The 24,226-nt window shown below is 42.2% G+C and overlaps 2 protein-coding genes across 2 annotated transcripts; both read right to left on the bottom strand.

The window, feature by feature from the left end:
* Positions 1-1,914: 1,914 nt before the first annotated feature.
* Positions 1,915-17,467, bottom strand: twf2b (twinfilin actin-binding protein 2b). Its single transcript, XM_087800167.1, has 11 exons — positions 17,358-17,467; positions 16,081-16,158; positions 15,846-16,024; positions 6,124-6,219; positions 5,935-6,039; positions 5,854-5,868; positions 4,829-4,864; positions 4,623-4,748; positions 4,414-4,564; positions 3,415-3,536; positions 1,915-2,084 (listed from the first exon to the last, which is right to left on the bottom strand). Exons 1-11 carry the CDS (start codon positions 17,380-17,382, stop codon positions 1,917-1,919), a joined length of 1,101 nt encoding a protein of 366 aa, XP_087656293.1. The 5' UTR covers positions 17,383-17,467; the 3' UTR covers positions 1,915-1,916.
* Positions 17,468-20,659: 3,192 nt separating this feature from the next.
* On the bottom strand, positions 20,660-23,632 carry LOC148070266 (WD repeat-containing protein 82-like). The gene is made up of 9 exons (XM_087800168.1): positions 23,256-23,632; positions 23,045-23,145; positions 22,886-22,952; positions 22,653-22,752; positions 21,496-21,612; positions 21,266-21,421; positions 21,127-21,196; positions 20,917-21,059; positions 20,660-20,839 (listed from the first exon to the last, which is right to left on the bottom strand). Exons 1-9 carry the CDS (start codon positions 23,414-23,416, stop codon positions 20,801-20,803), a joined length of 954 nt encoding a protein of 317 aa, XP_087656294.1. The 5' UTR covers positions 23,417-23,632; the 3' UTR covers positions 20,660-20,800.
* Between the last annotated feature and the right edge of the window lie 594 nt (positions 23,633-24,226).

The raw sequence follows: 24,226 nt of genomic DNA on the forward strand, positions 1-24,226 counted from the left end.
CAGTGAGACAAACGTCGGGCGTGGTTTCGTTTTCTCTTGTTCCCTCGTATTCACACCAACAGTCGTCCCTCAGCAGAGCTTTTAACTCACTGTGTCGCTCAGCGGTCCCTCGGGTCAGCTGACCTCGGGAGCTCCCAAAATAAAATGCAAGCTGTGAAGAAACAGATCTTCCTGCAACACTATTTTACTACAAGTCATACTAAAGCCTACTTTTGTTATATTGCTTTCATTTCCACGCATGAGCTGATCTCTACAATCTTTTTTTGTTTCTAAAACTTGTCTTTAAAACTTGATATAGTTTTTCAATGTTAGGTGCTTTATAAATAAATCATATTTTTGTTGTCCGGCCCTCTTATGTGGCCCTTCCCGGTCATAACGTTTCTTTTAGCTTCTCTTTTTCTCACTCTTTTCCCTTATTGTCACACTTTGTGCTCGACCAAAAAGACCCGCCTGGTTCTGTCAAGGTTTCTGCCCGTCAGAGGTTAAAACTGTTGCTCGTGGTATCACAGCTGATCAACTTGAATATTTTAAATTCAATTGTTGATGGAAATTCATAAGATTCTTAAACCAAATTCAAACAGAAAGATGAAAAAATTGCAGGAATAATTGATCGAATTGTGAAGATGCAATTTTGTTGAAGGTCAATAATGTGAAAACATCATGACCATGTTTTGAATTTATTACTTTATAAAGTTCTCCCCTGTCTGTAATCTGGGCGAAGGAGAGGTTACCAGAGCGGAGTCCATTATGACATGATAACCGGCTCCTCCTCCAGCCAGCAGTAATCACACCCTTTGTTTATACAATGAGTCTCTTGGAGATGGAGACTTTCGTGATTGATGATGTGCAGTGACAAACCTCGATGTTTGACCAATCACAGCAGAGTGGGCGTGGTCATGGTAAACAAGGTTGAATCTCCAGGAAAAAAACTTTGATGGAACAAACACGTATATTTTTAAGATAGATTAAATTTCCACGACTAAATGGAAGAAGTTACAAATAACAATAACATTTAAGGGGCCACTTTATATAGAGTGACTGTTGTAAGGGGCCAACAAACGTAAAAAGAGCATGAATTACAAACATGTATATTCTTAACTAGCAAAGAAAAAAAATAATACAAACTTCCAGTGTCTACTGTCTAAACTGGGAGCTGACACGATATTTACTCGTCTGTGTAGCATGTTAGCATGTTAGCTTCTAATTGTTTTCTGAACTATTTCTCATGTCGAGGCTTCAAGGTATTTGGATGATTTTAAGTGTCTTTTTGGACCACATTTGTATTCATAATTTACTTCTTTTTTTTAATCAATGTGGGATATTTTAGTTTGCATTTTAATTCATCTTTATTAAGAGTCCAATCACTTTTATTTTCAACACGTGTTTTTAAATTCACACCAGCACCTGAACAGACAAAGCCTCGTTCAGGTTCTTTTCTTGATACTAAACTGAGAATTCGATCACGACTCTCACATCTGAGTATTATCAGGATGAAACTTCACACCGCGGCTCAAGATTCCATACCGAGAATCAAGGGTAGAATTCAGATCTGCCGCATGAGTCCTCGCTGCACTTCTTCGAAACGATAATCCTCATTTTTCCCGCAGGACCTAAAGGCAGCACAGGCAGCAGCTGAGGGCTTCTGGGAACTGGCGTTTCCAAGAAAACACAACAAATCGACGTCAAATGAGATTCATCGTCGCTCCGGTTCGGAAGCAAACAAGAGCGAGGACGTCACGGAGCAGCACTTGATTGACAGTGTTTTGACAGCAGGACTGCGGAAGCTTCTTTGACCAACTTAAAATATTTATTATTTCATTGAATGTTTGTCAACAAAGGAAGACGCGTGTAGACAGTGACCAGATATCAAATAAGAGATGAAAGAAAGGACAATCTGGTAGAATTCTGCTACATGTTTAAAGTTCCTCTCCGTTCTCCCCTGCACCCCTGATGATGCGCTTGTTGCCCCTCTTCCCACCCGGACCACGAGGCTTGGCGAAGGCCTGCTTTAGGGTGTGCTCCATGGGGTGGACCTCCTCGTACAGGAACTCTTCCGTCAGACCGTCGCCGCTGTCGATCTCCATCTGCACAAACCATGATCCTCATGAAGCAACAACGTTGCAGGAATGATTCCAGCAACATGTGAAAATAACCAAAGGGTTCGTGTACATGAATCACAGTTAAAGTGCTTTTTATTTATCGAGAAAGAACCTCAAATATTTTGATATATTTGGAATATTGGGATTGAAATGTTGTTTTTTAAGCATTTAATCATTTTTTCCAAATAACTTAAATTCTTAAATAAATATATATATTTAAAAGAAATAAAATATATTTTAATAAATTATTTTTGAACTCTTTTTTTTTCCGAGTTTAAAAGGCAACACATTTTTTTATATTTACATATATTTTGGAATATTATCATTTTGGAATGATTGAAGTAAAAATAATAAAACTCCGTTTTGAATAAATTAACCCATTAACAAATTAATCAAATTATTTTATTAATTTATGAAAAAAGTAAATAAATTTAGTTATTCATTCAATTAATGTAAAATAATGAAATTCTTGAAAAAGACAATCAAGGTTTCAACATTGGATATGTTAAATAATATATAATATAATAATATAATAATATATAATATATATATAAATTTAAATAAATTAATTTAAAAAATCTAATAATCTAATATTTTCCCACTTTTTTTTTTTTTAAAACATTTTTATCATAATATTTAGTTTTAAAGGGTATGTATTAAAAAATATAGAATTTGGAAAAGAAAATTGGGAATGATTAAAATAATAATAATAAATAATAAACAATTTTATTCAATTATTTAAAAAAACAAAAATTAACTTTCGATATAAAAATGATTGAATTGAATAAAAAAATTATGAAATGAAAAAACCACATTTTTAATAAAGAAATTCAAAATTTGAGATGTTAAATTCAATGCCCTCACTTGATTGATTAACACTTCACATTATTATTAAAAATATATATTTTTTTAATTGTGACCTTTGACACTACACAGTCACAGCTGATTGGACCAGCCCACTCACAAGTTACAGAATAAACCAATGGGACGCTTGCTTGGTTATAAGCCTCGCCCCCATCGAGTCGCTGAAATATTTCAGCTGTCAATCAAATCAGCTTAAACTCATCATGTTGATATTCATTGACTCAAATGATTAATTCAGTACAAATCATCAGAGTAAAGTCAAAGTACTTAGTTCATTATAAAGAATAACCGAGACATTTATAAATACATTTATATTTGGTAAAAGCTGAAAAACTCTCAGCACTCCTGGTTTAAATTTTTTTAAACTTCTAAACCAACTTGAACCAGCTCTTGGATCAGATTCTAATGTGTTGAATGTTAACATCTGTCATGAATGTGAGTCAAAGGTCACCTTCTTGGTGACCTCCAGCTGGTAGTCTCGCTCCACCTCGTCCAGTAGTCGACCCTTACAGCTGGAGTACAACATCCGCTCCTTGATGCTGCAGGTGTAGCCGGGCATGGAGTATATAAACACTGAGGACCAAAAACAAAACCGTTATTGTCAGTATTACTTTGTTTATATCGATATATTGTTTGTGCAGTTACTCATTGTAAATAAAGTTCAAGTAAAGTCACCATCGTGGAAACATGTGACGGCGCCAGACGTTTAATTCAAAACTCTGACGATAAAAACTCACTCAGTTTATCATATTTAGTGAGTTTATTGCTAAAATACTTTTTTAAACTTAATTTTTTGCTTCTATTTGATCTTTACGATTTAATTTGAGTCGCTGTTCATTGAGTTACGATGTTGAAATGGGTTTTCATGACGGATAATATGAGGAACTACGAAATTAATAAAATACAGCTGAAGTTTTTTATATATTTATTTTTGTCTCACCTAAAGATAATTTATTTATTAAATTAACTCCTGGCTTGTTAAGTGAAATAAACTATTAATCAGAATAATACATTATAAATCTGACTGTTAAATATATACATATTTATTAATTAATATTCAGATTTTTGAACCCTCTTATAATTTTAAGTATATATTTTGATGTGTTTAAATTAGTGTTTTATTTAATAAAATATTTTCTAAAATTAAAAAAATGTGAAATGAATGTTGTTCATTTTAACATAAAATTATTAAAATACATTTTTATTTACATTACCTTTAAAATGAACAAACTGTTGTTTTTTTATTTAAAAAAGCAACAATTAATAACTTATTTTTGTTAACGTGACCTAGAAACCTCCGCTTGTATTTAATAATCAAATGTTTAGATGATTGTTAATAAGTTTTAAAGATAGTAACTTCATTTGTAAATAAATCTTAAAGATAAAAAAGTATTCATCAATTCATTATGACGGTGAGTCGTCCAGTGAAGGTGAAATGTGTGGAACTGACCCAGAGCCTCCTGCAGCTGACCCTGGTGGGAGTGTTTGAAGACGAAGAAGTGGTATCTGGGGGAGTCTGTGGGAATCCTGTAGGGGAGTTCGCTGGTCTCTGTGGGTTTGGTGTGAACCAGCTCGATGGTTTCTTTCTCCACGTCCAGCCTCTGCGACAGTGTCATCGTGTCAGTGGTGTGTCGAGGTGAGACTCCATGAGATTCTCACCAGCTGGATGTAGTTGACGTGCTTCTGCTTGAGCTGCTGCAGAGCTCGCTTGGCTTCCTCTTGGAGCGGGAACGCCAGGCCCTGGAGAGCCTGAGCCCGTTTGTCCAGACCGAACTCCATCGTCACCTGCAGGAGCAGATGAAGGGTTTTAGGTTTCACTGAATCCACGTTTGACAAGAGAGTTGTTGAAGATAACAAACCTTCGCTCGTGCAGTTGGAGTCGCAATTCTTCTGCGTTCATCCTGAGAAGGTCATCGTTGTTTGAGTGGAAAATAGTTACAGTCGAAAATTGTTAGATTAAAGTGGAAAATTATTTGATTATAGTTGGAAATAGTTTGATTAAAGTTGAAAATTGTTTGATTATAGTGGAAAATTGTTTGATTATAGTTTTATATTGTTTGATTAAAGTTGAAAATTCTTGTTTACAGTTGATAATTGTTCGATTATAGATGAAATTGTTTGATTATAGTTGAAATTGTTTGATTATAGTTAAAAATTGTTTGATTAAAGTTGAAAATTGTTTGATTATAGTTGAAAATTGTTTGATTAAAGTTGAAAATTCTTGTTTACAGTTGAAAATTGTTTGATTATAGTTGAAAATTGTTTGATTATAGTTTTATATTGTTTGATTAAATTTGAAAATTCTTGTTTACAATTGAAATTTTTTGATTCTAGTTGAAAATTGTTTGATTATAGTTGAATTTTTTTTTATTATAGTTGAAATTGTTTGATTATAGTTGAAAATTGTTTGATTATAGTTGAAATTGTTTGATTATAGTTGAAAATTGTTTGATTATAGTTGAAAATTGTTTGATTAAAGTTGAAAATTCTTGTTTACAGTTGAAAATTCTTGTTTACAGTTGAAAATTGTTTGATTACAGTTGAAAATTGTTTGATTCAATTTGAAAATTCTTGTTTACAATTGAAAATTGTTTGATTCTAGTTGAAATTGTTTGATTAAAGTTGAAACTTCTTGATTACAGTTGAAAATTGTTTGATTAAAGTTAAAACTTCTACAGTTATATAAAATATATTTATAAGATAATATTTATTGTATAGAGAGATAAAAGTGTAGATTTCCTGAGATAATATTTCCACAATAGTCACGACAACAAAAAAACGTAAAATAAGTAGAAACAGAATAATATTAATAAAATATTTCATTAACTATGAGTTTGTGACGTTTCTACACTTGACAAATGAATTCAAATGGATTTTAAAATCTACTCACCCACACAACTTTATCCTGAAAGAAGAGCGAGTGAGAAGTTAGTTAGTGTGAGAAGAACCTCACAGACATCTCTCAGTTCACCTCAGTCACTTTGATTCGTTGCAATTCCTGCTCGGCTGCTGTGAGAGGAGCCGGGGAGGAGCAAGAGGACATGTGTCGCAGGTATCCCTGGAAACACACGTCGTCCTACACACACACACACACACACACACACACACACACACACACGTAAGTCATCAGCAGCTACACACTGGACAGATCCCAACTCACCTCAGCCGTCCCGAACACTTCGTCTCGGATGTGTCCGCCTCCAAACTCTTTCTTCAATGTGGCACGAGTTGCAGCGTAAACCATCTTCTGTCTCACCTGGACACCAGAGAGCCAGATGTTACAGATGTTGAAAACAATGTTCAACTACATCAATTGCGACACTGGAGACATCTGGAGACACTTTTTTCCGTGTCCGGAGTAAACTCACGCAAACAGGAGGACGATACTGACTTCACTTTTCTCTGTGACTGTTTAATGTTCAAGTCTTTCTCTCCCAGATGCAGTAAGACTCTCATCATGACCATGTTTTCAACTTATCACTTTATAAAGTTCACCCCCGTCTGAAATCCTGGCGATCAAGAGGTTACGAGAGTCCATTATGACGTAATGATGGCTTCACTCGTCCCCCAGCCAGCTGTAATCACGCCCCCTTTGTTTATACAACAAGTCCCTTGGAGGTGGAGACTTCTCGGATTGATGACCCGTGGTGACCAACCTTACACACTGCTTAAGCACATTTTCTAATGTCAATATTTCAGTTTTGTACAAACAGACACTGATGATACAATAAAGGTCCAAGATCTTCTTAAGATACACTTAACTCAACACTTTAGTTGCCTTTTAAAAAGACTTTCAAGTGTAACAAAACCATTTTAATTGTTATTAAACAAGAAATTACAATAAAAAGGGAGCAGAGAGAAGAAAAGGACCTTAAATATATCAGATTGACTTGAAATCCAAACGGGAACCGTAAGTGTACAAAAGTGACGCACAAAGATTACAGCATTCAACGGGTTGTTTTCCATTAAAAGTTTAGATTTCCTATTAAAGTCTTTAACAAATATGCAGTTTTTTTGACCTGTGATTTGAAATTAAAGCAAGTTTGAGTCTTTTTTTTTCTCGGTTAAAATATATATTTTTTAACTAAGCATATTTAAAACGAGCCCACAAAAAAATGCCAATGAACTGAATCGGGCCCAGAGTTTGTATTGGGTTTGTGCCAGGACCATAAGGTCACATGACACAGTTCCTAATATTGTTATGGCTCATTGGTTTCAGCTGAACTCTTTAAATATATGCAGATAAAGCACAAAAGTACACTTTCTTCTTCAAAAGTGTAAATAATGAGTGATTATTCACATTTTACTTGGTTGTGCAAAATAAAATAACTTTATTTTAATAACGCAGCAGTTCCAGGTAAACCCGTCAGATTATCAAGTGACCACATCTGTCTCTTTTCTTAAATGAATCAGTGATAGTTAGCGTCTGTTTCGTCTTTGGTGCGGTTGAGGTTTTTATGAACTGATACTGACGAGGTTTTAAGAATGAGGCTCACACGAGTTTTCTCTGAACACAAAAGTGAGCGACGTGGCCTCGTCTCACTTGTCGTCGTCACGAGAGCTAAAGAGTCCATTTGTCTCAATGAAAGCCGAGGTTGAAATGATGTTTGTTTCCTGAATGACTTGACTTATATAGAAATATTCTGCTCACATGACCTTTAATAAAGCTTCATAGAAAGTATAAACAACTGCTCAAGGAACTTTGTGTGTTACGTGGACAGTGTGTGAGGTGGACAGAGTGTGAGGTGGACAGAGTGTGAGGTGGACAGTGTGTGAGGTGGACAGAGTGTGACGTGGACAGTGTGTGAGGTGGACAGTGTGTGAGGTGGACAGAGTGTGACGTGGACAGTGTGTGAGGTGGACAGAGTGTGACATGGACAGTGTGTGAGGTGGACAGTGTGTGACGTGGACAGAGTGTGACATGGACAGTGTGTGAGGTGGACAGAGTGTGAGGTGGACAGAGTGTGACATGGACAGTGTGTGAGGTGGACAGTGTGTGACGTGGACAGAGTGTGACATGGACAGTGTGTGAGGTGGGCAGTGTGTGAGGTGGACAGAGTGTGACGTGGACAGTGTGTGAGGTGGACAGAGTGTGACATGGACAGTGTGTGAGGTGGACAGTGTGTGAGGTGGACAGTGTGTGACGTGGACAGTGTGTGACGTGGACAGAGTGTGACGTGGACAGTGTGTGAGGTGGACAGAGTGTGACGTGGACAGAGTGTGAGTTGGATAGTGTGTGAGGTGGACAGAGTGTGACGTGGACAGTGTGTGAGGTGGACAGTGTGTGACGTGGACAGTGTGTGACGTGGACAGTGTGTGACGTGGACAGAGTGTGAGTTGGATAGTGTGTGACGTGGACAGTGTGTGAAGTGGACAGTGTGTGAGGTGGACAGTGTGTGAGGTGGACAGTGTGTGACGTGGACAGAGTGTGACGTGGACAGTGTGTGAGGTGGACAGAGTGTGACGTGGACAGAGTGTGAGTTGGATAGTGTGTGAGGTGGACAGAGTGTGACGTGGACAGTGTGTGAGGTGGACAGTGTGTGACGTGGACAGTGTGTGACGTGGACAGTGTGTGACGTGGACAGAGTGTGAGTTGGATAGTGTGTGACGTGGACAGTGTGTGAAGTGGACAGTGTGTGAGGTGGACAGTGTGTGAGGTGGACAGTGTGTGAAGTGGACAGTGTGTGAGGTGGACAGTGTGTGAGGTGGACAGTGTGTGAGGTGGACAGTGTGTGAGGTGGACAGTGTGTGAAGTGGACAGTGTGTGACGTGGACAGAGTGTGACGTGGACAGTGTGTGACGTGGACAGTGTGTGATGTGGACAGTGTGTGACGTGGACAGTGTTTGAAGTGGACAGTGTGTGAGGTGGACAGTGTGTGAGGTGGACAGTGTGTGAAGTGGACAGTGTGTGAGGTGGACAGTGTGTGAGGTGGACAGTGTGTGAGGTGGACAGTGTGTGACGTGGACAGTGTGTGAGGTGGACAGTGTGTGAGGTGGACAGTGTGTGACGTGGACAGTGTGTGAGGTGGACAGTGTGTGAGGTGGACAGTGTGTGACGTGGACAGTGTGTGACGTGGACAGTGTGTGAGGTGGACAGTGTGTGAGGTGGACAGTGTGTGAGGTGGACAGTGTGTGACGTGGACAGTGTGTGAGGTGGACAGAGTGTGACGTGGACAGTGTGTGAGGTGGACAGAGTGTGACGTGGACAGTGTGTGAGGTGGACAGTGTGTGAGGTGGACAGTGTGTGAGGTAGACAGAGAGTGACGTGGACAGAGTGTGACGTGGACAGAGTGTGACGTGGACAGAGTGTGACGTGGACATAGTGTGACGTGGACAGTGTGTGACGTGGACAGAGTGTGAGGTGGACAGTGTGTGAGGTGGACAGTGTGTGACGTGGACAGTGTGTGACGTGGACAGTGTGTGAGGTGGACAGTGTGTGAGGTAGACAGAGAGTGACGTGGACAGAGTGTGACGTGGACAGTGTGTGACGTGGACATAGTGTGACGTGGACAGTGTGTGACGTGGACAGTGTGTTAGGTGGACAGTGTGTGAAGTGGACAGTGTGTGAGGTGGACAGTGTGTGAGGTGGACAGTGTGTGAGGTGGACAGTGTGTGAGGTGGACAGTGTGTGAAGTGGACAGTGTGTGACGTGGACAGAGTGTGACGTGGACAGTGTGTGACGTGGACAGTGTGTGATGTGGACAGTGTGTGACGTGGACAGTGTTTGAAGTGGACAGTGTGTGAGGTGGACAGTGTGTGAGGTGGACAGTGTGTGAAGTGGACAGTGTGTGAGGTGGACAGTGTGTGAGGTGGACAGTGTGTGAGGTGGACAGTGTGTGACGTGGACAGTGTGTGAGGTGGACAGTGTGTGAGGTGGACAGTGTGTGACGTGGACAGTGTGTGAGGTGGACAGTGTGTGAGGTGGACAGTGTGTGACGTGGACAGTGTGTGACGTGGACAGTGTGTGAGGTGGACAGTGTGTGAGGTGGACAGTGTGTGACGTGGACAGTGTGTGAGGTGGACAGAGTGTGACGTGGACAGTGTGTGAGGTGGACAGAGTGTGACGTGGACAGTGTGTGAGGTGGACAGTGTGTGAGGTGGACAGTGTGTGAGGTAGACAGAGAGTGACGTGGACAGAGTGTGACGTGGACAGAGTGTGACGTGGAGAGAGTGTGACGTGGACATAGTGTGACGTGGACAGTGTGTGACGTGGACAGAGTGTGAGGTGGACAGTGTGTGAGGTGGACAGTGTGTGACGTGGACAGTGTGTGACGTGGACAGTGTGTGAGGTGGACAGTGTGTGAGGTAGACAGAGAGTGACGTGGACAGAGTGTGACGTGGACAGTGTGTGACGTGGACATAGTGTGACGTGGACATAGTGTGACGTGGACAGAGTGTGAGGTGGACAGTGTGTGAGGTGGACAGTGTGTGACGTGGACAGTGTGTGAGGTGGACAGTGTGTGACGTGGACAGTGTGTGAGGTGGACAGTGTGTGACGTGGACAGAGTGTGAGGTGGACAGTGTGTGAGGTGGACAGTGTGTGACGTGGACAGTGTGTGACGTGGACAGTGTGTGACGTGGACAGAGTGTGAGGTGGACAGTGTGTGAGGTAGACAGAGAGTGACGTGGACAGAGTGTGACGTGGACAGAGTGTGACGTGGACATAGTGTGACGTGGACAGAGTGTGAGGTGGACAGTGTGTGAGGTGGACAGTGTGTGACGTGGACAGTGTGTGAGGTGGACAGTGTGTGACGTGGACAGTGTGTGAGGTGGACAGTGTGTGACGTGGACAGTGTGCGAGGTGGACAGTGTGTGACGTGGACAGTGTGTGACGTGGACAGTGTGTGAGGTGGACAGTGTGTGACGTGGACAGTGTGTGAGGTGGACAGAGTGTGAGGTGGACAGTGTGTGAGGTGGACAGAGTGTGAGGTGGACAGAGTGTGATGTGGACAGTGTGTGAGGTGGACAGTGTGTGACGTGGACAGAGTGTGAGGTGGACAGTGTGTGAGGTGGACAGAGTGTGAGGTGGACAGAGTGTGACATGGACAGTGTGTGAGGTGGACAGTGTGTGACGTGGACAGTGTGTGAGGTGGACAGTGTGTGACGTGGACAGTGTGTGACGTGGACAGTGTGTGAGGTGGACAGTGTGTGACGTGGACAGTGTGTGAGGTGGACAGTGTGTGACGTGGACAGTGTGTGAGGTGGACAGTGTGTGACGTGGACAGAGTGTGAGGTGGACAGTGTGTGAGGTGGACAGAGTGTGAGGTGGACAGAGTGTGACATGGACAGTGTGTGAGGTGGACAGTGTGTGACGTGGACAGTGTGTGAGGTGGACAGTGTGTGACGTGGACAGTGTGTGACGTGGACAGTGTGTGAGGTGGACAGTGTGTGAGGTGGACAGTGTGTGACGTGGACAGTGTGTGAGGTGGACAGTGTGTGAGGTGGACAGTGTGTGACGTGGACAGAGTGTGAGGTGGACAGTGTGTGACGTGGACAGAGTGTGAGGTGGACAGTGTGTGACGTGGACAGAGTGTGAGGTGGACAGTGTGTGAGGTGGACAGTGTGTGAGGTGGACAGAGTGTGAGGTGGACAGAGTGTGACATGGACAGTGTGTGACGTGGACAGTGTGTGACGTGGACAGTGTGTGAGGTGGACAGTGTGTGACGTGGACAGTGTGTGAGGTGGACAGTGTGTGAGGTGGACAGTGTGTGAGGTGGACAGTGTGTGACGTGGACAGTGTGTGAGGTGGACAGTGTGTGAGGTGGACAGTGTGTGAGGTGGACAGTGTGTGACGTGGACAGAGTGTGAGGTGGACAGTGTGTGACGTGGACAGAGTGTGAGGTGGACAGTGTGTGACGTGGACAGTGTGTGACGTGGACAGAGTGTGAGGTGGACAGTGTGTGACGTGGACAGTGTGTGACGTGGACAGTGTGTGAGGTGGACAGTGTGTGACGTGGACAGTGTGTGACGTGGACAGTGTGTGAGGTGGACAGTGTGTGACGTGGACAGTGTGTGAGGTGGACAGAGTGTGAGGTGGACAGTGTGTGAGGTGGACAGAGTGTGAGGTGGACAGAGTGTGATGTGGACAGTGTGTGAGGTGGACAGTGTGTGACGTGGACAGAGTGTGAGGTGGACAGTGTGTGAGGTGGACAGAGTGTGAGGTGGACAGAGTGTGACATGGACAGTGTGTGAGGTGGACAGTGTGTGACGTGGACAGTGTGTGAGGTGGACAGTGTGTGACGTGGACAGTGTGTGACGTGGACAGTGTGTGAGGTGGACAGTGTGTGACGTGGACAGTGTGTGAGGTGGACAGTGTGTGATGTGGACAGTGTGTGAGGTGGACAGTGTGTGACGTGGACAGAGTGTGAGGTGGACAGTGTGTGAGGTGGACAGTGTGTGAGGTGGACAGAGTGTGAGGTGGACAGAGTGTGACATGGACAGTGTGTGAGGTGGACAGTGTGTGAGGTGGACAGTGTGTGACGTGGACAGTGTGTGAGGTGGACAGTGTGTGAGGTGGACAGTGTGTGACGTGGACAGTGTGTGACGTGGACAGTGTGTGAGGTGGACAGTGTGTGAGGTGGACAGTGTGTGACGTGGACAGTGTGTGAGGTGGACAGAGTGTGACGTGGACAGTGTGTGAGGTGGACAGAGTGTGACGTGGACAGTGTGTGAGGTGGACAGTGTGTGAGGTGGACAGTGTGTGAGGTAGACAGAGAGTGACGTGGACAGAGTGTGACGTGGACAGAGTGTGACGTGGACAGAGTGTGACGTGGACATAGTGTGACGTGGACAGTGTGTGACGTGGACAGAGTGTGAGGTGGACAGTGTGTGAGGTGGACAGTGTGTGACGTGGACAGTGTGTGAGGTGGACAGTGTGTGAGGTAGACAGAGAGTGACGTGGACAGAGTGTGACGTGGACAGTGTGTGACGTGGACATAGTGTGACGTGGACATAGTGTGACGTGGACAGAGTGTGAGGTGGACAGTGTGTGAGGTGGACAGTGTGTGACGTGGACAGTGTGTGAGGTGGACAGTGTGTGACGTGGACAGTGTGTGAGGTGGACAGTGTGTGACGTGGACAGAGTGTGAGGTGGACAGTGTGTGAGGTGGACAGTGTGTGACGTGGACAGTGTGTGACGTGGACAGTGTGTGACGTGGACAGAGTGTGAGGTGGACAGTGTGTGAGGTAGACAGTGTGTGACGTGGACAGAGTGTGACGTGGACAGAGTGTGACGTGGACATAGTGTGACGTGGACAGAGTGTGAGGTGGACAGTGTGTGACGTGGACAGTGTGTGAGGTGGACAGTGTGTGACGTGGACAGTGTGTGAGGTGGACAGTGTGTGACGTGGACAGAGTGTGAGGTGGACAGTGCGTGAGGTGGACAGAGTGTGAGGTGGACAGAGTGTGACATGGACAGTGTGTGAGGTGGACAGTGTGTGACGTGGACAGTGTGTGAGGTGGACAGTGTGTGACGTGGACAGTGTGTGACGTGGACAGTGTGTGAGGTGGACAGTGTGTGAGGTGGACAGTGTGTGACGTGGACAGTGTGTGAGGTGGACAGTGTGTGAGGTGGACAGTGTGTGACGTGGACAGAGTGTGAGGTGGACAGTGTGTGACGTGGACAGAGTGTGAGGTGGACAGTGTGTGACGTGGACAGAGTGTGAGGTGGACAGTGTGTGAGGTGGACAGTGTGTGAGGTGGACAGAGTGTGAGGTGGACAGAGTGTGACATGGACAGTGTGTGACGTGGACAGTGTGTGACGTGGACAGTGTGTGAGGTGGACAGTGTGTGACGTGGACAGTGTGTGAGGTGGACAGTGTGTGAGGTGGACAGTGTGTGAGGTGGACAGTGTGTGACGTGGACAGTGTGTGAGGTGGACAGTGTGTGAGGTGGACAGTGTGTGAGGTGGACAGTGTGTGACGTGGACAGAGTGTGAGGTGGACAGTGTGTGACGTGGACAGAGTGTGAGGTGGACAGTGTGTGACGTGGACAGTGTGTGACGTGGACAGAGTGTGAGGTGGACAGTGTGTGACGTGGACAGTGTGTGACGTGGACAGTGTGTGAGGTGGACAGTGTGTGACGTGGACAGTGTGTGACGTGGACAGTGTGTGAGGTGGACAGTGTGTGACGTGGACAGTGTGTGAGGTGGACAGAGTGTGAGGTGGACAGTGTGTGAGGTGGACAGAGTGTGAGGTGGACAGAGTGTGATGTGGACAGTGTGTGAGGTGGACAGTGTGTGACGTGGACAGAGTGTGAGGTGGACAGTGTGTGAGGTGGACAGAGTGTGAGGTGGACAGAGTGTGACATGGACAGTGTGTGAGGTGGACAGTGTGTGACGTGGACAGTGTGTGAGGTGGACAGTGTGTGACGTGGACAGTGTGTGACGTGGACAGTGTGTGAGGTGGACAGTGTGTGACGTGGACAGTGTGTGAGGTGGACAGTGTGTGACGTGGACAGTGTGTGAGGTGGACAGTGTGTGACGTGGACAGAGTGTGAGGTGGACAGTGTGTGAGGTGGACAGAGTGTGAGGTGGACAGAGTGTGACATGGACAGTGTGTGAGGTGGACAGTGTGTGACGTGGACAGTGTGTGAGGTGGACAGTGTGTGACGTGGACAGTGTGTGACGTGGACAGTGTGTGAGGTGGACAGTGTGTGAGGTGGACAGTGTGTGACGTGGACAGTGTGTGAGGTGGACAGTGTGTGAGGTGGACAGTGTGTGACGTGGACAGAGTGTGAGGTGGACAGTGTGTGACGTGGACAGAGTGTGAGGTGGACAGTGTGTGACGTGGACAGAGTGTGAGGTGGACAGTGTGTGACGTGGACAGAGTGTGAGGTGGACAGTGTGTGAGGTGGACAGTGTGTGAGGTGGACAGAGTGTGAGGTGGACAGAGTGTGACATGGACAGTGTGTGACGTGGACAGTGTGTGACGTGGACAGTGTGTGAGGTGGACAGTGTGTGACGTGGACAGTGTGTGAGGTGGACAGTGTGTGAGGTGGACAGTGTGTGAGGTGGACAGTGTGTGACGTGGACAGTGTGTGAGGTGGACAGTGTGTGAGGTGGACAGTGTGTGAGGTGGACAGTGTGTGACGTGGACAGAGTGTGAGGTGGACAGTGTGTGACGTGGACAGAGTGTGAGGTGGACAGAGTGTGAGGTGGACAGTGTGTGACGTGGACAGTGTGTGACGTGGACAGTGTGTGAGGTGGACAGAGTGTGAGGTGGACAGAGTGTGACATGGACAGTGTGTGACGTGGACAGTGTGTGACGTGGACAGTGTGTGAGGTGGACAGTGTGTGACGTGGACAGTGTGTGAGGTGGACAGTGTGTGAGGTGGACAGTGTGTGAGGTGGACAGTGTGTGACGTGGACAGTGTGTGAGGTGGACAGTGTGTGAGGTGGACAGTGTGTGAGGTGGACAGTGTGTGAGGTGGACAGTGTGTGACGTGGACAGAGTGTGAGGTGGACAGTGTGTGAGGTGGACAGTGTGTGAGGTGGACAGTGTGTGACGTGGACAGAGTGTGAGGTGGACAGAGTGTGAGGTGGACAGTGTGTGACGTGGACAGTGTGTGAGGTGGACAGTGTGTGAGGTGGACAGTGTGTGAGGTGGACAGTGTGTGAGGTGGACAGTGTGTAACGTGGACAGTGTGTGAGGTGGACAGTGTGTGAGATGGACAGTGTGTGAGGTGGACAGTGTGCGACGTGGACAGTGTGCGACGTGGACAGTGTGCGACGTGGACAGTGTGCGACGTGGACAGTGTGCGACGTGGATAGTGTGCGACGTGGACAGAGTGTGAGGTGGACAGTGTGTGACAGGACAGTGTGTGAGGTGGAAAGTGTGTGAGGTGGACAGTGTGTGACAGTGCGTCATGTGATCGTGTACTAACTGGTGATTGGTCAGGTGACCAGGCGATGAAGATCCACTCGTATCCCTGAGCATTCTGGGAGTCCAGGCGGTAGAGGACGTAGCATGGCTGCTGCGGCGTCAGCAGAGGTAGAAGGAACTGGTCGTAGTCCTTGTCCCAACTCTGAGCGGGTTGTCGGTACGACTCCATCACCAGCTCCTCTGTTGGGACAGAAGAGTTTAGGATCGAACCCTCAGGGAGACCGAGAGGACGTCACCGTCGTGGATGATGATCTTCATGACTCTGATGGCACCGGCCCTCGCCTGGGCCAGGAACTGCTTGAGCTCAGGGGTCGCTGCAGACACAAGTGTGAGTGAGAACATGAGGTCAAAGGTCAAGTTTAATTTTGTATTTATTTATATTATTCATGACTAGTCCCTAAATATGACAATAGGGCTATTGTTGTATTTTACTTTTGAACATTTCTTAATGCTTAACATTTATTGCCCTTAAAATGATTGACGTGAACATAAAACAAATTTGGGGGGAAAAAAAGTGTATTTATATAATATTTTCTTTAATAAAATGTTTATAAAATACAATAAAAACAACAACTTAAGGATTTACTTAGATTTTATTTCTTGATTTATTCTTCACTTTTAGTTGACGGCCCCTAACAAACGTCATTGGATAACAAGTTTAGATCTGCTCATTATATACTGTGACCGCTGTCAGGGGCCGTCAACAGCAAAAGAAAAATGCCAAAAAACCAACCAAAAAGAGCCATTAATATATATATATCCATTTAAATATGATATTCAATTATGTTTTTCTTTTAAATATGATCTCAAAAATTCCAAAAGAACTCATGAAATATATTTTTACAAAATCTGTCGAAACATTTTCTACTCTTAACTGTTTAAATGACTTTTTTTTAAATTATATTTCATTTAACCTTTATTTAAAGAACAATCTGATGTGAAACCACATGTTTTTTTCAAATATTTTTTTTATATTCACTCGAAATTTTGAGCGGCAATAAATACTCACAAAAATGACAAAAGACCTCAAACACAAAACCCAATAGTCACATTTATAGACTAGTCATGAATAAAAGGAATAAATACACAATAAAATTGTGAGTTTATTTGTCATCGTTGACCAGGACGTGCTCGGATCATCACCTCGAAGGAAAAAATATCTGCCGTATTTCATTTTAAGTCATATTGTCGTCAGTTTGTTCAGAAATGTTTGTGTCCCTCGCCATGGCGACCGGACACAGGTCTCATCAATGATGTAAGATAAGGTAGGAAAGGTGAGAGAGCTTCCGCCAGCCCATCCCCCGGCGCTCCAGTTACCAAACCATAAAACTCAACGTTTATATGAAATGAAAGAAGTCAAAACCAGGATGTAAACATATGTAAGATGAAATATCAGGGAAATAAAAACAAGTTGGAAATCCTTGAAGAAACATCACGAACCTGCTGCCGCTGCTGCTGCTGCTGCTGCTGATGATGATACACACTTTTTGTTAAGAAATAAAACACAACTCACCGTTGATTCCAGTTTGGTGGGACATGGTTTGGCAGTCGCTGAGTTCGCTCTCCTCTGATGGACGACCTGGTCCAGGTCCGCTCGGGAAGGATGTGTCTGAGCACTGATGTAGACACACACACACACACACACACACGAGCGTGACTGCCTGGAGGGTGACTTGGGTGGCTCCTCACACCTGAAATACTATCTGTGGCTTGATGAGTAATAACGTGCCTGTCAGTGGATATGCCGGCCTGACCACTGTTCTAAAACCCTCAGGGATCCATGACCGCTGGAAGAGGTCTCGGCGGGGGAGCCGTGAGTGAGGGGACCGGCCGCTGATGGAACACCCTCATGACATCACCGCGATCACTCGCGCACTAGAGCCCAGGGGCCACATTTTCAACCGGGACACCAAGTATGAAGGGGCAATTATAATTCTTCAAGGGCCACATTAAATTCTGTGAATGTTGTTAGGGGCCGTCGAGCAAACAAGAAAGACGAGAAAATCCCTTAAAAAAAAAAAGGACGTTTCGTCATTAGTCCGTGACATTTATCAAGATAAATAAGTTGCAATTTTATTCTTGTATATACAAGTTTTTTCAAAATATTTCTTCAACTAACTTATAAAAAATGTTTCGAGGGATTAATATATACTCAGAAATTACACACAAGAAAGGAGGAAAAAAAGGGAATAAGCGTGAAATTGTAAATGAATAATAAATACAAAATATATTTGGTAATACATTAGAACCGTTTATACATGATCATACTTTGACATTTGACAGAACATAACATGGAAACACTCAAGTTAAAATAGAATTTAAAAAAATAGTAAATATACCATGACATTATAAAATACATGCATTGTTTAAAAAAGAAATATATAAATAAAAAAAGGTCGTAGTAGTTTGAGCAGATGTGGCTAAAGTGCGACCCGTATGCAACATGCTTTTGTTTGAATGGTATTTATCTTTAACAAATTAAATAAGCAACAATGATTGTAGTATTAGTTTAATTTCTCTAAAATAATATTTCAAAAGATAGATTTAAAATGAATATTCAAAATGTGAGGAAAAAGAAATAAAGGTTGATTTGAAAGGGGTTTTAAAAAAGTATAAAACAAACAAAAAAGAAGCACCATAAATAAAAACATAGCCAGCTAGCATCATCTAAGAAATGAAAGCAGAGCTAGCTAGCGGCAGCTAATAAAAACACAGAGCTAGCTAAGATAAGCTAATACAAATACAGAGCTAGCTATGATACGCTAATACAAATACAGAGCTAGCTAGGATAAGCTTAGAAAAACACAGAGCTAGTTATGATAAGCTAATAAAAACACAGAGCTAGTTATGATAAGCTAATAAAAACACAGCACTAGCTTTGATAAGCTAATAAAAACACAGCACTAGCTATGATAAGCTAATAAAAGTACAGAGGTAGCTATGATAAGCTAATAAAAATACAGAGCTAGCTATGATACGCTAATACAAATACAGAGCTAGCTAGGATAAGCTAAGAAAAACAAAGAGCTAGTTAAGATAAGCTAATAAAAACACAGCACTAGCTATGATAAGCTAATAAAAATACAAAGGTAGCTATGATAAGCTAATAAAATACAGAGCTAGCTAGGATAAGCTAAGAAAAACACAGAGCTAGCTATGATAAGCTAATAAAAATACAGAGGTAGCTAGGATAAGCTAAGAAAAACACAGAGCTAGCTATGATAAGCTAATAAAAATACAGAGGTAGCTATGACAAGCAAATAAAATACAGAGCTAGCTAAAATAAGCTAATAAAAATACATAACTAGCTAATATAAGCTAGTAAAGATACAGAGCTAGCTAAGATAAGCTAATAAAAATACAGAGCTAGCTAAGATAAGCTAATACAAATGCAGAGCTAGCTAAGATAAGCTAATATAAATACAGAGCTAGCTAAGATAAGATAATACAAATGCAGAGCTAGCTAAGATAAGCTAATAAAAATACAGAGCTAGCTAAGATAAGATAATACAAATACAGAGCTAGCTAAGATAAGCTAATAGAAATACAGAGGTAGCTAGCATCAGCTAATACAGATACAGAGCTAGCTATGATACGATAATTAAATTACAGAGGTAGCTAGCATCAGCTAATATAAAATACACAGCTAGCACAAATCTTGCCATTGTTACCTTCATATTTCTAGATTAAACCCTCATATGACATATAATCCTTTTCTTCTTTTTCTGCTTGCATTTGTCTCTGTTCTTTCTATCAGATGCATTCATACTTTATCCTCTTGAGGGCCACATAAATAAAATCAAAGGGCCAGGCGTGAAACAAATGTTATGAAATATTCAGGAGCAAAACTGATGAATATAGAAAAATAAAAATAAAGATGTATTTCATAGTTTCATAGTCTCAACGTGTTGACCTCAAAGTCCAGTCACAGAAACGTGACACTGGTGCGAGAATCTGACGCCACATAGCAAGCACGGGTGTAAATATGCAGAGCTAATATAAAGGTCAGTTTTGGAAGACAACAAGATAAAAGTAGCTAAACATGTGTAACGTAACAAGACGTTCCGTGCACAGGTGAGTGTTCCTTCCTGTCTCCGGGGGTGGTTGAGTGAGAGATACCTGTGAGGTTACCTGTGATGAGATCCTGCATTATTCACGCCCTGCCGAGTACGAGCCCCAAACAATCCTGCATTATTTACACCAGCAGCATCCCTCCGCCCTTCACTCGAGAACACGATCTAGTAGCAATAAAACTTCATAAAGTGACCTGAGCGGCGGGTTCAAGGTGTGTACACGTGGCTGAAACATTATGACCGTCCCTGTGTTACCGTCTTAACGTTTGTTGTCAAACCTGCAGGTTTGGTTTTAAATCAAGGTTAATTGAATATAATTTTACTGTGAAAGGTGCAAAAAAAACCTAAATGGAAGTTTATCAGTGACATCATAGTATTTAATGGTTGAATTTAACATTTTTTAATTTTTAAAAGGTTTTATTAAATAATAGAATTAAATAATTTATATTTTCAAAAGTTGATTATTCTTTTCCAATTAAAATATTGAACCAAATATATTATATTTACAAAGGTTGAATTTGTTTTTATTCAATAATTGAATTAAATAATTTATATAGTGAAAAGTTGAATTTGTTTTTATGTAAAAGTATTAATAAAAAATAAAATAGTAATCAAATTTTCATAATGAATGGTTATTATACACAGTTTGATATTCTAATTCCAATCATTATTACTAGAAATAAAAAAAATACAACAGATATATTCTAGTCTGGTCATTAAAGTAAAACACAATTGTTTCTGTAAAGGAATTTATGTTATAAAAATGAATATCAAAACAGTAAAAAATTACAATTAAAGTGAACAAATGTAAAATACTACCAAGCAATAATACTTTTGTTAAAAACACTGATCAGTATTTGTAGCTACAGGCTTGTCAGCAGCTTCAGTGCATCTCTGTATCTTGTCCAGGAAGCCAAAGATTCTGTGGAAAAAAAACAAAAGTAATGTTGTTGAAACGAAACTCTAGTTCGATCCACGAAACAAGCTCGTCGACCTCACCGTCTTACTACAGGCGCTCATGAACGTCATGTATCTGGGGTTGAACTGCAGAGCGTTGACGGGTCCGGTGTGTTTCCCGTCCCGGACGGCCACCTTCATCCCACTGACGGTGCTCCACACGTGGATCTTCCCGTCCTCCGACCCTGCAGAACCCAAGCGTCGTCAGAGTCGCTTGAAAATAACGGCGTTGACGAAGGAGAAGGTACCGACCGATCATGACGAACTGCGAGTCGGGAGTGAAACACGCCTCCAGGGAAAACCCTCGGCTGTTGTTGTAGTTCTACGAGTCGATGAAACATGTCAACACATCGTCAACTTCTCTCTCTCTTTCTCTCGGTGAGTCGCTTACGGAGAACGTGTGCAACAAACTGCCGTTGAAGGCGTTGAGTAAACCGATCACTCCTCCGTTAGTGCAGATGAGAATCTGCTTCCCGTCGTTGCTGAACTTCAGTCTGGTCCAGTCGCACACTCGAGGGAAACTGACTTCGAAGGAGGCAAACGGACCCTGTTGTGAACACGGTGTTGTTTTTTTTTGGAATAAACAAGTATTTTACAGCAGGAAACAAACATGAAGTTTACTTTATCAAACGCTCGGAGGTCGTAGAGCTGAACCACCTCTGACTCCACGGCTGCCGCAAAGATCAGGCCTTCAGGATCAAAGGAACAAATGGGTCGCCCGATCGGGTTCGTCACGGCCTGAAAGACATTTAGACCAGTTTATGATTCCAAACACAACTTTATCCTGACGATCCTTAACACGGTCTTTCACAGTCTTAGAATATTTCCATATGTAGCACAGATGCAACACATCTAGTGGTGTGTATTGGCAAGGATCTGGTGATACCATACAGGGACACTGATACAATACTATAGGAACAAGGATATATGTGTAGTATTATCTAATAAGTAAAAGTACTTGACTCTGGTGTTGCAGAATTTACAGACCACATGACTCGCGATGAAGTCGTTACTGCTTTCATTTGTTTTGAAATCAAAATATATCCAAACATCAGCTTTAAAAGCTGCTGGAGTTGAGCGTATCCTCTCGTCCTCAGTCATCGCCAGATTCTCGTGGAAGTCATTGTGACTTTAGTGGCCTAGGACGTGATTACTGCTGCCCTCTAGCGGCTAGACGGCAGCAGTTGATTGTAAATAAAAATGTATAATCCATACACATTTTAAATATTAACCATAAATGAACTATGATGAAAAATAAATAAATATACTGTATATGATTTTAAGGCCAATTCATAAAAAATGAATAGTGTCGTCAATTTAAAAAATATATATGTATTATCATTAATTACAACCAAGTTGTACGAGATAATATATGAATACACAGATCATCCAGAATGTTTGCGCCTAAATGTAGTGCATTTTTTTCTTTTAAACATTTTAATATATTAAAATCCCTTTTAGCCCTTGTGTTATCTCTGGGACAAGGTGACTTGAAGGCCTTCGGGTCACCTTTACCCTCAGGTATCACTAGAGTTTAACCCTAAAAAGATCTATTAACTAAAGATCTCAGTCACCTGTGAACATTGAGGACTGTAAAAAACATTCAATTATTTTAAGCGGCCTATTTCAAATTGAAAATGCAGCTTGTTCTCAAGGTTTTGAAGAACGTCTACCCCATGTTTGACACGTGTAACGCAGGTCCCCCTCCAGCCACGATTCAAAATGCTTGTTCGTCATCGGCCAATAAAGAAAGAGCAGAAGTTTTGTTCCAGACTTACCCGGCAATCTTGTGAGTTCAGATCCCAAATCCGAATGGTTCTATCCAAGGAACTCGAGATGAACATGTCGTCCACAGGAGACATGGACAGGGATATCACTCTGAGGTAGAGAGACAAACATCTTAGATTTAACAATTACCCAAAAACTCACAACAAACACACATGTACAAATGTTATGTATAAACGTTTCAGCTGCTTTTAGGTTGTTTTATTTCTGTGGTATTTTCACTCACTTCGATGTATGACCAGGAAAATATCTGATGTAGTTGTTGCCAGTCAGTGACAGGAGACGGATCGTATCTACAAACACACACAACCACAGAGACATGAACACCAACATTGTATTTCTTGATATGTCAAGACATCTTTAAATGGTTTTGTCAAATGATTACCATCCTGTTTGTTGGAGCTGTAGACAACAGTGTGGTCGTCTTTGTGTCTGTAGCGGATCAGGTCCACTCCATACTTCTGGCTGAACATGGTTTTCCTGGGTCTGCACACAGAGAGTCATTTTATGATGATGATGATGATGATGATGATGATGATGATGATGATGATGATGATGAAGACCATGAAGATGATGATGATGCAACTGTTACTTACTTTCCCGCCGTGATGTCATAAATAACGATGAGATCATCATCGCTGCTCGATATTGCATTTTCACCGTTTGGGCTGAAATCGATACAGTTGACTTTTTGAGAATTCTTTTGATAAGACCTGGCGACAGTAAAATTCCGCAACACCCTGTCTGTGATCTTCATGTCTGCTGGAAAAGTGATTCACTCATTGCACTTAAAATAACTGCCTAAAATGAACCAATAACGGGATTTCAAATTACAACAATCTTGAATTTAGTTGCTATTGTTGCATTAGGAAATAAGGCATGTTTAAAAACACCGCTCAAAAAAGAATAGTCTAAGCTGTGGTACTTTTAAAAGAAGAGCTTCATGATACACAACAGAGACCCGAGCTGAACTCAAAACAAGGAAGTGACGTTTTTAAACCGGAAGCGAAATCAAAGTGGTTTTCAACACAAATATCGCTAAACTATTATTATGATTCAACATGTATAGTAATAAGTAAGTTAGTCATTTAAATGTATAGAGTGCTTTAAGATAATAAATAATAATGATAGTTATTATTTGTATTATTATATACGAATATAATAATTATAATTCTTATTACTATTTATTTTTGTTTCATTCATATTATTTCATTTTTATTAATGGAACCACAACAACAACAATAAATGTGTTTCCAAAACTATATAAAGGTTTTCTGATTCTAATTAGTTTTAGTAGTAATAGTAGTAGTAGTAGAAGTATTTGTAAAGTAGTCATAGTAATAGCACCAAGATGAGAATAGATAAGATTTTTTTTTCTTCCCACATTGGGAAAATTTGAAAGATAGTTAACAAAAAAGATTAAACATACATGCAAATGATATATTTAAACATTGAGTTCTTTAAAAAATACATAATAACAATTATAATTAAATGATAATAATAAAAACACAAATAATAAATCATATGTGATAATAAAAAATAGAATGAACTCAAAATACATATACTA

The sequence above is a fragment of the Callionymus lyra genome, chromosome 10 (genome assembly GCF_982586985.1).
Source record: "Callionymus lyra chromosome 10, fCalLyr1.hap1.1, whole genome shotgun sequence".
NCBI lineage: Eukaryota > Metazoa > Chordata > Actinopteri > Syngnathiformes > Callionymidae > Callionymus > Callionymus lyra.

Bases quoted from the DNA above. Each gene is read 5' to 3' on its own strand.
- twf2b (XM_087800167.1), bottom strand. From the start codon at position 17,382: ATGTCCCACCAAACTGGAATCAACG. The intron at 16,025-16,080 runs GTGACGTCCTCT...CTGTCCCAACAG, and splicing joins GAAGATCATCATCCACGACG to AGGAGCTGGTGATGGAGTCG. The intron at 6,040-6,123 runs GTGAGTTGGGAT...GTGTGTGTGTAG, and splicing joins AAGTGTTCGGGACGGCTGAG to GACGACGTGTGTTTCCAGGG.
- LOC148070266 (XM_087800168.1), bottom strand. From the start codon at position 23,416: ATGAAGATCACAGACAGGGTGTTGCGGAATTTTACTGTCGCCAGGTCT. The intron at 22,953-23,044 runs GTAATCATTTGA...GTGTGTTTGTAG, and splicing joins CAGCTCCAACAAACAGGATG to ATACGATCCGTCTCCTGTCA. The intron at 21,197-21,265 runs GTAAGCGACTCA...ATCGACTCGTAG, and splicing joins GTTTGTTGCACACGTTCTCC to AACTACAACAACAGCCGAGG.